General features: G+C 46.1%; 1 protein-coding gene across 1 annotated transcript; it reads left to right on the forward strand.

Annotated features, from left to right (window-relative positions):
• The first annotated feature begins 7,310 nt into the window (after positions 1-7,310).
• LOC109447815 (C-C motif chemokine 2-like) lies at positions 7,311-9,221 on the forward strand. Its single transcript, XM_019732477.3, has 3 exons — positions 7,311-7,443; positions 8,260-8,377; positions 8,735-9,221. The coding sequence occupies exons 1-3, from the start codon at positions 7,368-7,370 to the stop codon at positions 8,835-8,837; spliced, it is 297 nt and encodes a 98-aa protein (XP_019588036.2). The 5' UTR covers positions 7,311-7,367; the 3' UTR covers positions 8,838-9,221.
• The last annotated feature ends 5,932 nt before the right edge of the window (positions 9,222-15,153 follow it).

The following is a 15,153-nucleotide window of genomic DNA, read 5'->3' on the forward strand; positions in this document are numbered from 1 at the left end:
TACGGGATCTACATAGAGGATACAGCTGGTCCCGCCAGCTTAACCCTCCCCTCTGACTTCTCAGCCCAGCTTGGACACCAAGCTCGTTAGAACCTCCTCAGACTCTCAGAGTGTCCAATAATTTGGGACTGAACAAAAAGGTCTTCAATTCCTCTCCCCTTAGGAGGTCTCTTGTTTCTTAAGCAAGTACCCATTGGATCCATTTCCTCCCCTATGTCCAGCTCTGCCTACCACGGCGTGTTAGGAGGGGCAGTCTTCGCTTTGCCCACCAGAGTGTCTTTGCTTCCTTCCTCCAGCGCAAGGAGTGCCTAGTTACAATGAATGCCTCAGTAAGATTTCTCTAAACAAAGACTGGTTTCCCCTAGAGAAAAACGCAGCTGGCAGTTTCACTGGAAAATGTCAAGCTGTGTCCCAATCACTTCCCGCCACACACTCACATTCATACACTCCGCCTGCCTGCACTGATTTCGGAGAGCACTAAAACCCTGGGCAACTTTCTTTTCCCCATTGGAAATTAAGCAGGGCAGGGATTTTCAACTCTGGGATCTCTATGGCATCTTCCAGCTCTGATTTCCCCCCCACCCAACCCATTCATTCATCATATACTTGTTGAGTGCCTAATGCTAGGTGGTAATGAACCCTGGGGATGCAGGAGTGAAGAGCACAGACAAAAGTCCCTGCCCTCTGATCATGTTTAACTCATGCATGCCTGCTGGTCCCACCCCATTGTGAAGAGCTCCAAGGACAACACTGCACTTAAAAAGTGTCTCTCATTACCCTGGCTATATGTTTAAGCAACAAATAAGTTGTAGGGTTGAATTGTTTGGTCATGCTTTAAGTCCTTGCATCTAAGTCAGAAGAGGTGTGTGTGATTTGCAAAACCATGTTCCCCAGCTTCTCCGTCTCCCCTAGACAAACGTCATCTGCGTTCTCGTTCAGACGCTCCCGTATAGTAAAGTGCAGCAGGAGCTTTTGAGTGGAGCCGGTGCTTTGCAACCGGAGGCTCCTCCAGACAGCCAGCAGAAACTAAAGTAGCACGGACCTATTCCGGGCATCTGAACTTTCTCTTTTTCAGGATGGAACATTCTGCAACCAAGAAAGAGAAACGGATCATCCCCTGAGAAGTATCCATGGGGCCCCAGAAAATCACTGTCTGCTAAGGCTCCTCACTGTCCCCCAAGTGCTGCCACTGTCTCTTCCCTAAATAGAAGAAATGGGGAACTCAGGAAACCAAAAGTCTTACTTCTCTACTCATTTCCCTGTCTGCTGTGACAACATCCCACAATTCAGCTATTTGGGGAAAATGACGAGAGTGTTGGACTGTTCATAGGTTCAAACAATGTGTATTGAGAAACTGCTATATGAAAGATGCTGCACCAGGCACTGGGGTCCAGTGTGGACAAGGGCCATGAGGGGGGTGGAGCATGGAGAGTTCTGGAAGCAGAGCATGAGGCTAAGGGTAACATGAGTGTTAGAGGTCCACAGAGGCCTGTCCGAATATGAACGTCAGGTGAGAACAGGCTGCTGCTGTGTGACAAGCTGCGGCCTTAACTCAAGGCTGGGGCTGCCCTCTCTGACTGTCTTCTGTCAGCCCCCAAAGGCTCTATCTCTGTCCACAGCAGACAAGAGAACAGGGATGAGAAAGAGCTTAGGAAATCTAAACTTCACTGCATTACCTAATATACATGCCCCATAAACTTTCACAGCAAGAAATAAGAGTGGAGGCTTGGGCTGTACTTTGGGGGTCATACAAATCGGGAACTGGCTGCGTGTGTCCTGGGGACTGCAGCTTGCGCAGGACATTAGAGTGACACAGCTGTTTACACATTGCTTACAAAGCACCTGTGGTTTATTGTTTCATACAACTCTCGTGACAATGTGAAAAACAGCTGTCTTACTAATCACATTTCACAGAAGAGGCTCAGAGAAGTCAAATGACTTGTGCAAGGGCCACACAGCGAGATAGAGGCAGAGCCAGGCCTCCGGGTCTAGCGAGCTGAGGCTCTGCCTGGGGCTCTTTCCATGATTCCAGGCTGCCTCCTCTTTCTCCCCCTTCTCTTCCTTTTCTGCCTGTGTCTTTTGCCTGTTAGTGCCACCCAGCCCAGGCAGCAGAGACTCTACTTCACGTACCTATGCTTTAGCCCAGGGGTGCCTACGCACACACGGGCAGCCACCTGAGCGGGAGGAGAAAGCTTAGGAAAAATACAGCGTGACAGAGTAAAATTATAGATTGCGATTCAGCAGTCTGGAGTGAAGGCCAGAACGCTCTCTGCTTGATAAGTTCACTGGTACTGAACTATTGGGAGGTCATGTGTGCCGTTGCTGATCCCATGCAACACCTGGGCCCTCTCTCCAGAATAATCCACAGACACATGTGGGTGGAAGATAATCCCAGATGGGTCTTGAAGCCTAGCCAAGAGCCACAGACAAGAACTCCAGTCTAGACAAAATGAACTGCTCGCTGTTTCCCATCCCCGGCCAGCATTTCCCATGCTGAGCCCTTTAAAGGTTGTTCGAATGGGATCCTGGACCCATAGTAGTATCATTAGCATCACGTGGGAGCTGCTTAGAAACACAGGACCTCAGGCCCACCCAAGACCTGCTGAATTAGAATCTGTACTTGAACAAGCTCCCAAGAGGATGTGTCAGCGCTTTAAGTTTCCAGTCTCTGTAAGTTTCCTTCAAAATGTGCTTCTCTTCCATCCAATAGTCACCGAAGTTTCGAAACCTGCCAACCCCGAGCCTGTCTTAAATGTACTACCATGAAGGCTTCCCTGAGCCCCTTAGTGGGGTTGTCACAGTTCTGCCTCTCTCCAGCTACTGCAAGGATTCTGCGTGTCACTTGAGTTTCCCTCAGGTGGCCTCAGCACGGGTGTTCAAACAGGATTCAGTGGAAGGCTGTCCAAACAGTGTTTCTCTGTCCCCACCACCTGCTCTTCATGATGTGTTTCCCCAAGACTCCCCCAGTTCAGCGCCTTCACTGGGTGCCTCAGATGGGCTCACAGTTCCCCTTGGCCCCCTCATCTCACTGCTCAGGCCCCCCGTGGGCATTGCGAGCCCCAAGTGAGGAAAGCGGTTTCTCCCCCACTGTGCGACCCTTGGTTGCGGTCTATTGAGGGAGTGGTGGCATGCCTTACACTGCCGCTATCCTATCCGTTTACTTAGGTTCAACCCCTCACCCACGGCCGCCCCCTCATGGAAGCCCCCTCACCACAGGGGGGCCACTGTGTGAGGGCGGGCCCAGAAGACAGCCTAAGTGACAGGCCCCACTTGACTGAGACATCACCTCCACCCCCAACCTACCCAGGCCCCTGCAGAGGAATCTTCCCTTTCTCTTCCCACAGGCTATCCCTGTCACTGTCCCCACCCACATTCCTGCTGCTTCATGCAGGCAGACCTGGAGCAGATCCATCCAGAACACAGGAAATGCTCAGGTTGGTTCACAAACTGAGCACATCCTATGGAATCTCCCTTTATCATCTCTTCTGAAAAGCATGCTTCTCATCTAACTCAATCCCCCGCCCCACCCCCTCCTTAGTCCCCTATCTTGGGCTCTGCACAGAGTAGATGCTGACTGTATATCATAGTAAGGAGCTAGTGCAGTATATCAGACAGGGTGCTACACCGAGAGCCCAGAAATGAACAAACCCCCACAATCTCCGCCATGTGTCTTCTAGTCACCTCAGGCCTGTCGCTGACTCTTTCCTCAGTTTCCCCATCAGTGAAACAGGAAGGTTTGATTCATAGCTGACATTCTGTGCGAGAGTCAAGAACAGATCTAGTCCTTGAACGGAAAAGGAGCGCAGAGCTGGGGAAATAGGCACCGGGCTACCTGGAGCTCAGAGCTAACCAGGAGGAAAAGAAGGGCGAGGCCGAAGAAGAGGCCTGGGGGAGTCGTCTGGGAGGGACCTGACGGGTCTTTCTCAAAGGCCTGTGGCGGGGGAGGACAGCATCCGCGGAGCAAGCGCAGGCTAAGGAGCACAAGGTGGGGACGGGGAGCAGGGGAAGTGCGGAAGGGGCCGAGGCAGGGGGCTAGGCGCTGGTTTCTGATGTTTCTAGAAAGCTCACTCTTTGTTCCTCTTTCCTTCACCCCTGACACTGAGTGGGAGTCTTGGGTAATGACAAAGGCCCACACAGAGGATGCGGGTTGGGGGTGGGGTAGCTCATTGGGAGGAAGGAATAAAGGATTATTCACCAAGAACTTTTCCATTTCTCATCTATGATTTAAAGGGGTGGGGGGTCCCATGGGGAACTTGAGGTTCTGGGGAATGGAAAACCTTGACCCTGCTTCCCCCCATGCCCCTTTCCGGGCCTTTCCCTTGTGTGGGGCCTCCCCTCCCCCACCACACACACACAGCTGGGCTCCAACCCAGACCACAAGACACATCCTGGCTCCAGGCCCAGCATCTGGAATGTAGGCTCGTCAGGAGTCTCCATAAGACCTGGGAACTTCCAAAACTGCTTCAGGGTGGGAATTTCCACTCATTTCTCCCACAGCCTGACTGACCTGCCAGCAGAGGACAGCATCTCTCCTGGACAGAGCAGAAATGGGAAGGAGATGGTTATCATCTTCCAGAGACTTTCTCTGCTGATTCATACCCTTTCACTTCTGATCTGTTTATCGTCTGACACTTGCAGTGACCGAGTCACTTTCTAAAAAACAATGATTCCTTTCTGAAGTAGAGACACAGCTTCACACACTCAGAATTCCGCCTAAGTACTCAGAAAAGCCAACGTTTCGGTGTGACCACAGGCCAATTGGTCTTCCTCTCTGGAATGTGGTTTCCTCACATAAAAAGGGGAATTTGAAGTACACAATCCCTACAGGCCCTCTGATTCCAGGGTACCAGGAGTGAAGCCACATGGCTGAACCAGGAGAGAATACAGTTGGCCCCTGAACAATGTTGAGGTTACCACCACCCCACCCCACATACACATACACAGTTGAAAATCCACATACAAGTTTTAACTCCCCAAGACTTAATTACTTATAGCCCACTACTGACAGTAAGCCTTTCCTTAAGCAGCCGATGAACATACATTTTGTATGTGATATATACATTCTATATTGTATTCTTATGACAAAGTAAGGCAGAGAAAAGAAAATGTTAAGAAAATATAAAGAAGAGAAAATATGTTGCCAGTATTTATTGGGGGAAAAAGCACATATACATGGACCTTCCCAGTTCCAAGATCTCCACATCTTTAAACCAGTTAACCTAGACAGAAACCAAAGACGGACTGGATTCCACAGGGAGACAGGATACAATCTTCCAACTCCATGGAAAAGGACACTAATAGATTAGACAGGGGTTCCGCTAATATGAGAAAAAACTTCTTGGAAGTTAAGATGAGACTGTCTGGAATGACTTATGAAGTTGCACAATCTCCATTTCTGAAAATATTTTGCTCATTTAAGAAGAATGAATTGAGCTATTGGCAGAGCACTGAGCCAAACAGAGATTTCAACCTGGGGGACAGGTAGCAACATTCAGGCAGAGTGAAAATAAGGTTTTGAGAGACATCTCAGCAAAGCAGTGCACAAGTTGATTTGTTCTCTGTTCCTTTTTGGAATGATACCCAAGAGTCTGGAATGGTCTCTCTGTAGATTTTCCCCTCTTAGATTCTCTAGGAAACCAATATCCATCATGAGATATTAAGCCTAGTGTGTGGGAGTAGGGATTCTGGAATCAAAGTGTCTTGGATGGGAATCTCCACCCCACCTGCTATTCTATGACATCCTTGGCAAGTTACTTAACTTTGGTTCTAACCAAAGAAGGTTGGGTTGTTTGGAGGACGAATAGACATTGCTGGAAAGCACCTCAGCACGATGCCTGGCCCCCAGTCAGTACTCAGACAGTTATGCCTTTTCTTCATCATTCTGGTCACTTACTACTGACCAGACGTTTGTTCCGTGTAACTCATTTCTTATTACAAATGGAGTGGTTGGCAGGTATGTCTTCCAAGAAGCTCCATGCACTTTATAGACATTGTCTCAATGACCCTTTAGTAACCAAAAGTCACTAGAGCCTTCCATGACCACTGGGCAGAGGCAAAGCAAGGCTCAGATGCATGAAACAGTAGAATGAGGAACTCAAGAAACCAGAATTTCAGGATCAGCTCAGCTGCTAATATGCCTGAAGGAATTCTATCATATTTGTAAAAGGACAGAGTTCACTGAAGTGAAGTCTAAGGTCTTTGGGGGTTTTATTACTACGATTCTACGGTCTCTGAGGAAATCTCAGGCAGAGCTGCAGCATGAAAGCAGGCATTCTAAGTCCCATAGTGCTGTCCCTCTGCTCAGCCCTGCTCCCTGGGAATCCAGAAAGAAGCTGGGAAGGACACCTCCTTGCCCATTGCCACCTGCTGTGCTGACCATAGGCTCCAAAGGCACAGTGACATAACCCCCAGGAATGTCTCAACTCCTCTTTAGGCGCCTGCTAGTTCAGAAGATGCTGAGGTAATATTCAGGCAGCCAGTTGGACATTTCCTCCAGAAGTATGTCCTAGTGGTGACAACACAGACACAGGGTCCTGCTCTGGGGAACTTGGGCAGGTTGATTAACCCCTCCGTGCCTCTGTTGTCTGATCTATAAAATGGGAATTAATAACACTGACTCAATGGGGTTGGAGAATTGAAAGGTGAGCACTTGTTCCGGGCACCGAGGAAGCACTACATGAGCATCACGTGAAAATATCTTCTGCAGCTCTACATGGCTTCTCCCAAGAATCCAGTGATTCTTACAGCTCAGTTCTGTACTTACAAAATCCTGTAGTTCTGCTAAGCTTCCATTACCACCTGCCTTTTAAAGACAAATGGATTTAATATGCTGTTGGGGAGTCTGTCAAGACCCCAGGGCCCCTTCCTGAACGGAGGCCCCTTGGGCGGTTGTGTGAAGGTGAGGCAGGGATAAGCCCTGGGATGCTTTCGTTTTTCCTTTGATCTCTGCTTGCTGGTAGCTTTTCTTTTCTGCAAGATTCACTTCACAGAAAGCAGAATCCTTAAGAATAAGGCCTTTGGTTCATGTCTGTGATCACTCTCGATAGAATTGTGCCTCGGCGCCCCCCCAATCCCCCCCCTACACACACACTCACTGCTTTTGGTCACAGGTTGGATAGAAAGTGTCCTACCCAACCCACTGGTTCCGACTCCTATTTCCTGGAAACTTCTCAGGATACTAAACTTCCTCAGCACATTTAAACTTCCACTTAGTCATTCATTGAGGGTGACGTTGCCTTGGGCCAACAATTGCTCCACCCACAGCTTTCAATAAAAGGCAGGCAGAACAGCCAGAGGAGCAGAGAGAGAGAGAGACAAGCTCAGACACTAACAACTCTCACCAGAAGCTCCTGTCCTCACCCTCCACCATGAAGGTCTCCGCTGCTCTTCTGTGTCTGCTGCTCACCGTGTCCACCTTCAGCACCCAGGTGCTGGCTCAGCCAGGTAAGCCCCCTCCCTCCTTCCCTTTGAAACACATCACCCCATCTCTGGGTTTTCATGGGCCATTAGAGCAGAAAGGGTATGCACAGCCTCACTTTGACAACTGCTTTTACAAGGCAAGCAAGCTCAGGGAAGGATAAGGTGTAAACTTGACCACACAGCTGCTGCGGGGCAGAGCCTGCATGAGAAATCCAGCTGTGAACCCCAAATATAGCTCCTTCCAAGACTCTAGCTCTGGAAACACACCCTCAGTATAGTTACTGCCCCAGCTCCTTCAGCAATGTAAGGGGATTGGGGTGATCAAAGAGCGGGGGCCTGGTGGTGGGTGTGCAGGGTATTTCCAGGTACAGTGGAGTGGAGAAGAAGAGACCCAGAATCTGGACTGTGCTTCATTCAGTCCAGCTTCCAGAGACGCGGCTCTGCAGAGGCCGTGGGTGTCAGAGAAACTCATGACCAGACGTAGATTACTTGGAGCCTAAAGGGGGACCTAACCGGGGGTCCCAAAACTGCTCTTCCCTGACTCGGAGAATTTGGAGTATTAGCTCCTCCTAATGACACTCCCAGGATTTATGTAGCTTTTAACAGCTCCCCCTTCCCTCAGACTGTTATCATTGCTCTATACCCATTTTACAGCATAGTAAACTGAGTCAGTATAACATTCTAGCTCTGAGGTATAGGCAGACATGTTGAAATGTAATGGGTTCTACCTCTACTCCTGATTTCCCTGTGCCTTCTCCTTACTACTCTTTTCCGCTCTGATGAAGATCAGAAGAATCTAATCCATCCTGAAATGTTTTTTCTTTGTGGTTCTATTTGCAGATTCATTTGGTTTCGCAGTCACCTGCTGCTATGATTTCGTCAACAAGACGATTCCCAAACCGAAGCTGCTGAGCTACAGAAGAGTCACCAGCAGCCGCTGTCCCAAAGAAGCTGTGATGTGAGTTGAGCACACATTTCTTTTCTCTCTGGTCCGCTTCTTCCTCAGAAAAAAAAAGGGAGCCTCACAACCTCAGACTCAGAGAGTCTAATCCAATATCCAAAGGTGCCCCGTGGGAAAACGAGGGGAGAAGTGACTCCTGGGACCCCTTTCCCTCTGGGTGCTGATCCAGACCATCCCCATTTCTTTAGCCTGAAGTCACGGGGACATCTCTAGGAGCAGCGTGTACTGGGTACCTGCCTTCCACCCACTTCCCTCCTCTAGTTCTCCTGGTAGCTTCTTAGGGCAGGATGAGCTGCGCTCCCAGGCTGAAATCTCAGTGGAACTCCATCTAATCGTGCCCCTCTCTCCCCACAGTTTCCAGACCAGACGGATGAAACTCTGTGCCAACCCTACGGAGCCGTGGGTCCAAGACGCCATAAAGTACCTGGACACGAAAACTCAGACTCCAAAGCCTTGAGCACTCACTCCGCAACCCGAGAATCTGAACCTAATTTATTTTCTTCCGGTTTTCCCTAAATACCCCCTGATATTATTTTATTATATTTTGAAAGAGTGTGAACTTCATTTATCGATATGAAAAATGATGCCTTAGGTAACGTTAACCTTATTTAAGTTATTAATGTTTACATTTATCTTGACTACTAGTGTGTTTTAGATATGGAGACGTAGGTAAATTGCTTTCCTCTGTGGACTCCAATTCCACCCTGGGATGGTAGGGGGAGCCTGGCAAGAATCATTAATGCAAACACTTGTTTTAAATTCCAAGGTATTGCTAAGAATGTTATTGTGGAAATGTATGTGATGTAACTATGGAGCAATATATATATATTTTTATACAAAACCTGACTTGTGGTGTTTTCTTGAAGGAAATTAAAAAGCGGAGTAGGTTTGGTGACAAGGGAGGAGCGAGGTTTCAGAGGGCAGGGTTCACGTTTGGAAAGAAGGAAAATGTGGATCGTTCTGGTGTTTTTCACTGGATGGACTCATCTGAGTGAAAAGTCTTGAAGGCAAGACCCAGTCAGGCATTCCACCATGACCACTCCAGACCCCAACTACCCTTGCCACCTGTTTAGCAAGAACCCCACCCCCATTTCTTTTCTCATAGCCCCTGAACCCGGCCCCCAGTCTCTTTAATCTATTGCCACTGTCCCTTAACTGGGGTACCTGCCCTCAATCTCTCCCCCTTTAACTAATCCTCCAACTTGGAGTAAAGCAGACACTGTGGATATTGGGAAATCAAGGAAAGACTTAAATGACCTCCAATAAGATGGTTAGATTAGGATTTCATAAAGAGGACACAACTTGAATTTATCCTTGATGAAAGATGAGTTCTTTTCTTTAAAAATTACAAGATTATTAAGAAAAGGAGAAAGCAGAATGGAAGCAAGTACCTAAGGGTAGAAATTACGATGACATATACATCCAAGAGGGAGAAAACCAGTCAGATGGGAGCTGGCGGTCCATGTCTGGGTCAAGTGATGGGCAAGTTGAGAAAGGAAAGTTGAATAAAGGCTGTTGAATGCCAAGGTTGTAAGTTAGTACTCAGCATCACAGGTTAAGAGGAGATGTTGAAAATATTGGTCCACTGAGGGAGGACATGCCATGTTCAGAGGTTCAGAGGTGAGTTTCAGGAAATGTAACGTATTGGCTTCATGCAGACCTGGAGAAGTCGGGACAAAGGGGGGCTACTGCAGGGGTCCAGGCAAGAGACGGTGAGGGCCTGGATATGGAGCCTAAGAGGCAATGTTGGACAAGAATGAGCTAGGCATGAGTGTCACAGATGGAGGAGATGGGGGAGGATGAGCTGTGACCTCAGCTAAGGAGCCCCTTCTTCAACCCACATTTTAAGGGGTCAGCTTCCCTGAAACCAGAATGTACTTCTCTCTATCACTATCCCCCCCATCCTAATCCCAGGAGGCCCGGATCCTCCACTTAGATGGATGGGCCTCATTTCCCTAAAGTCTGTATTCTCTTGCATTGCATGTAACCTATTTATGCATAGATGGTCCTTCTACTAATAAAACCAGGTGTATGACACATTGCCCTGTTAAATACACTTAGCATGGTACCTTCCCACTCTGGTGGGGAGATGGTTCCTGGGTCAAGACCAGCCAGTGCCTTTGGCAGCATGAGGTGCTGGGGAAAACCCTGGGAGGCAAGCAGGACACTGGGGTCTAATCCAGAACTGGCACTGAGTTACTCTGTCACTTAGAGCAGGTTGCGTATTCTGAGTCTCTGTCAATAAAATAGGGATGATAATGTGTTACAAATAGAAACGCAGGAAAACCTAGAGTCTACACTCTGGGAGCAGGTCTCTTGGAAAACTTCAATTTTGACCAGCTGGAGCTGGAGAGGACAAGAAGGGCTTCTGCTTCCATATTCCTGAACTGGTCCTGCGTCCCTGATTCAGGCTGAGGATGCCATCAAAGCTTCAAGTAACACTTTCCAAAGCGCCCTGAGACATCTGTCAACGGACACTTTACTGGCAGCTCTTAATGGAATCACTGACCCTTGTGCCAGGTCCAGCACACCTCCCTGCCCTTCCTCTTCTCCCCCAGTTTGCAGCCTTGATCACCAATCGGGAGTAAATCTCCAATTGCAGTGGATGCCAAGAGGCCAAAAGGGAGTGGAGTGCAATCCAGTGGGGCATCACCATGTAGTTTACTGAGCAGCAGTTTCTCTAATGCCAGGCAGAGGGAGGTGGAGGGTCTGGGAGGAGAGGAAACTGAGGGAGGCAGCGAACCATGTGCTCAAGCCCCCAAATAACCTTTTCAAGCCACCTCTATTCATTTTCAGGAAATCTTGAATCCTAAGCTAAGCATGGGATTCCTTGCTCCTCACATAAACTAAGCACGGGATTTTTTCCTAAACTAAGCATGGGATTTTTTTCCTAAGCTAAGCATGGGATTCCTTGCTCTTCACATAATGAAACTGGGAGCACAAAGCATTGGCAACAGGCCCTGTTTCAGTAGGGAATGCCAAGTGTAGTGTGTTCATTTCCAGTTGCTGCCAAGAGCCTATTCCAGGAAATTCGAGCTTTTACTATCAAGCTCAAAATTCTTTCAGTTTCTGCCATTGCCCAGTTCCAAAGCCATTTCTACATGTTTTGCTATTTGTTACAGTAGCGCCCTACTTACAGGTATGAAAATCTGTATTAGTTTCTTATTGCTACTACAACAAATTATTATACAATTCATGGCTTAAAACAACACAAATATATTATCAAGTTCTGGAGGTCAGAAGTCCAAAATCAGTCCGTTGGGTTGCATTCTTTCTGGAGACTCTAGGGCAGAATTCACGTTCTTGTCTTTTCCAATTTATAGAAGCTTCCTGCTTTCCTTAGTTCATGGGCCCCTTCCTCGATCTTTAAAGCCTCTTGAAAATCTCTCTCTCTCTCTCTCTCTCTCTCTCTCTCTCTCTCTCTCTCTCTCTCTCTCTTCTTTGCTTCTGTTATCACATCTTATCGTTGATTCTTACCTTCGTGCCTCTATCTTATAAAAATGCTTGTGATTATATTGGGCCTGTCTAGACAATTCAGGATAATCTTACCATCTCAAGATCCCTAAATTAATTATGTCTGCAAAGTTCCTTTTGTCGTGTCAGGCAACATATCACAGTTTCTAGCATTGGATTAGGTTGTGGGTCTCTTTGGGAGGGGTCATTATTTAGGCTACCACGATTAGGGACCAAGCAAAGGTTTACAATAGGTATCTGGGCGCGGTGCCCTGGATCTGTGGAAATCACCTTTCCTTGGTGGGCACATAGGTTATGGACTTATTTTGTGCATCAAATAGTTCCTAAGTTTCCTGTGGATTAAAGTCACGTGAGTTCCTTTCAAACCATCAGTACATCCCCAAGGATTCTGACTGAGGATGTTGGAATGGGGAAGGCTCCTCTTCCCATTGGTTCCTTTTATGAGTTCCCCAGAAGCTCCAGATGCAACGATGAGTGTGGGGTCCCGTGCTCCTCAGTTCTCTCATGCTTAGGATGCTGGAGTTGCCAGTCAGTGCTGCAGTCGCTGGCTTGGACTTTGTTCTGACCTAGATTTGGTAAATTTATAAGCAGGAGTGAAAAGGACTATGGAGTCCAGAAATTTAGAATCTTGTAGAGTTCAAAAATCCAACTGTTTCACCATGCCAAGCAGTGAGATGGAATTTTTAAACGGCTTTGAACAAGCAAGTACCCAGAAAACATTTCAGTTGGATGGTGTGTCTTCAGGAAGACAGCAGGTTAGAGTGTGGCATTCCCGAGCAAGCCCAGAATCCTCAGCCTCAAAGAGAGCCCTGGGCCAGCTGTGGAGGGAGCAGAGAAATCAGCCATGGACGATGCTCAGGGAGGGACTTCGCATGTTGTTACTGGTGTTTCAAAACTAGCTCTAGTAGTTGCTTCTTGAGGGAATTATATTGCAAAAAAATCGGAAGCCAAGACTGAAAAAAGGCTTTGGCTGTTTTCGTTGTCGAGCAACTTTTGAATCTTTTGAATCACGAGCTAGAGACAAGCAATGACAGCCACCAAGGAAGCGGATGTCCACCAAGTCTACTTCCAGAGTGACTAAGGAGGAGAAACGCGCAGGGAAGAGCCTGGCCGAAGGTAGGTCTAGGGACCCTGGACAAGGGAGCTCCTCCTGAGATCAGGACCAGAGCCCCCGTTCCAGAAACGGGCTTTCACAAACTCCAGCCACAGTATTTCCGAACTGCTATCATGAGTCACTGTGGGGTGTCCCCCAATGAGAGTAATCATTGTAATTCTATTCCTATTCTACCCGGTACATGGGAATGTTGGGGGCACATAAAGTGTTCACTTTTGAATTGTACCATCATCTTTTATTTGGAGGCTATAAAATTCACTTCTATGTGGGTTCATTCTCTCATTTTGTAAAAACTTTTTAAGTTTTAAAAATTGCGGTTAAAAAAATACATTACATATAATTGGCTATATTTGCCATGTTTATGTGTACAACTCAGTAATGTTAAGTATATTAACATTGTTGTTCGATGGATCTCCAGAACGTTTTCATCTTGCAAACCTGAAACGTTATATCCCTTAAACAAGTCCCCATTTTCCTTTCCTCACAGGCCCTGGCAACCACCATTTACTTTCTGTTTCTATAAATTTGACTACGTTAGATACCTCACGTAAGTGCAATCATAGGGTAGTTTTCTGTTTGTTACTGCCTTACACGTAGCATAATGTCCTCGAGGTTTATCCATGGTATAGCATGTGACAGAATTTCCTTTCTTTTTAAGGCTAAATAATATTCCATTGAATGAACATACCACATTTTTCTTATCCATTCATTCATCAGTGAATGTTAGGCTGCTTCGATCGCTTGGCTATTGTGAATAGTGCTACAATGAACAGGGGTGTGCAAATATATTTTCGAGATACTTTCAGCTCTTTCGGATATATACCCAGAAGTGGGATTACTGGATCACATGGTAATCCTATTTTTAGTTGTTCTCCATAGTGGCTGTACCATTTTACTTTCCCTCAACAGTGCACAAAGGGTTTGTTTTTCCACCAACATTTTTTTATAGTAGCCACCTTAATGGGTATGAAGTGATATTTAAATTTTGATTTACCTTTTTCTCCTGACTAGTGATGTTGAGCATCTTTTCATATGCTGTTGGCCATTTGTATGTCATCTTTGAAGAAATTTCTATTCAAGGTCTTTGCCCATTTTTTTCAATGGGGTTATTTTGTTGTTGAGGTGTATGAATTTTTATATACCCTGGATGTTACCCCCTTATCAGTTGTTTGATTTGTAAATATTTTCTCCCATTCAGGAAGTTGACTTTTCGCTTTGTTGATTACGTAATTTGATGCACAGACGTTTTTATGTTTGATGTAGTCCCATTTATCTATTTTTGCTCTTATTTCCTATGCTTTGGGTGTCATATCCAAGAAATTATTGCTAAATAATGTCATGAGGATTTTCCCCCATGTTTTCTTCTAATAGATTTACAGTTTTAGGTCTACATTTCAGTCTCTGATTCATTTTGAGTTAATTTTTGTATATGCTGTGAGATAATGGTCCAAATGTATTCTTTTGCATGTGGCTAGCCAATTTTCCCATCATCACTTGTTGAAGAGACTGTCCTCTCCCCATTGACGAGTTTTGGCACACTTGTTAACGTCGTTTGACCATAATATGTTTTGAAATCAGGAAGTGTGAGACCTTAAAGTTTGTTCTTTCATTCAAGATTGTTTTAGAGTCTCTTTATATTCCATACGAATTTTAGGATTTTTTTTTTTTAAGTTTCTGCCAAGGATACCATTGGGATTTTAACAGGAATTGCATTGGATCTATAGGTTGCTTTGAGTAAGTTACCTCTTAACAATATTAAATCCTTCAACCCAATGCACATGAGATGTCTTTTCATTTATTTACGTTTTCTGTCATTTCTTTCAGCAATGTTTTATAGTTTTCATTGTACAAGTCTTTCACCTTCTTAGTTAATTCCTAAGGATTTTATTCTTTTTGATGCTATTGTAGGTGGAATTGTTTTCTCGACTTCCTTTTCAGATTGCTTATTGTTTGTGTAGAGATGCAACTTATTTTTGTGTGTTGATTTTGTATATGCTGTTTGGCTGAATTCTTTTATTTTTTCGAACGGTTTTATTTTTTTTCATCTTTAGGGGTTTCTACATAAATGGTCATATAATCTGCCCACAGTGATAATTATACTTCCTTCTTTCTAATTTAGATGATTTTTATTTCTTTTGCTTATTTGATTGCTCCAGTCAGGACTTCCAGGACTATGTCGAATAGA

Source organism: Rhinolophus sinicus, chromosome 12 (genome assembly GCF_057876585.1).
Source record: "Rhinolophus sinicus isolate RSI-liver-muscle chromosome 12, RSI-T2T, whole genome shotgun sequence".
In the NCBI taxonomy this organism is placed as follows: Eukaryota; Metazoa; Chordata; class Mammalia; order Chiroptera; family Rhinolophidae; genus Rhinolophus; species Rhinolophus sinicus.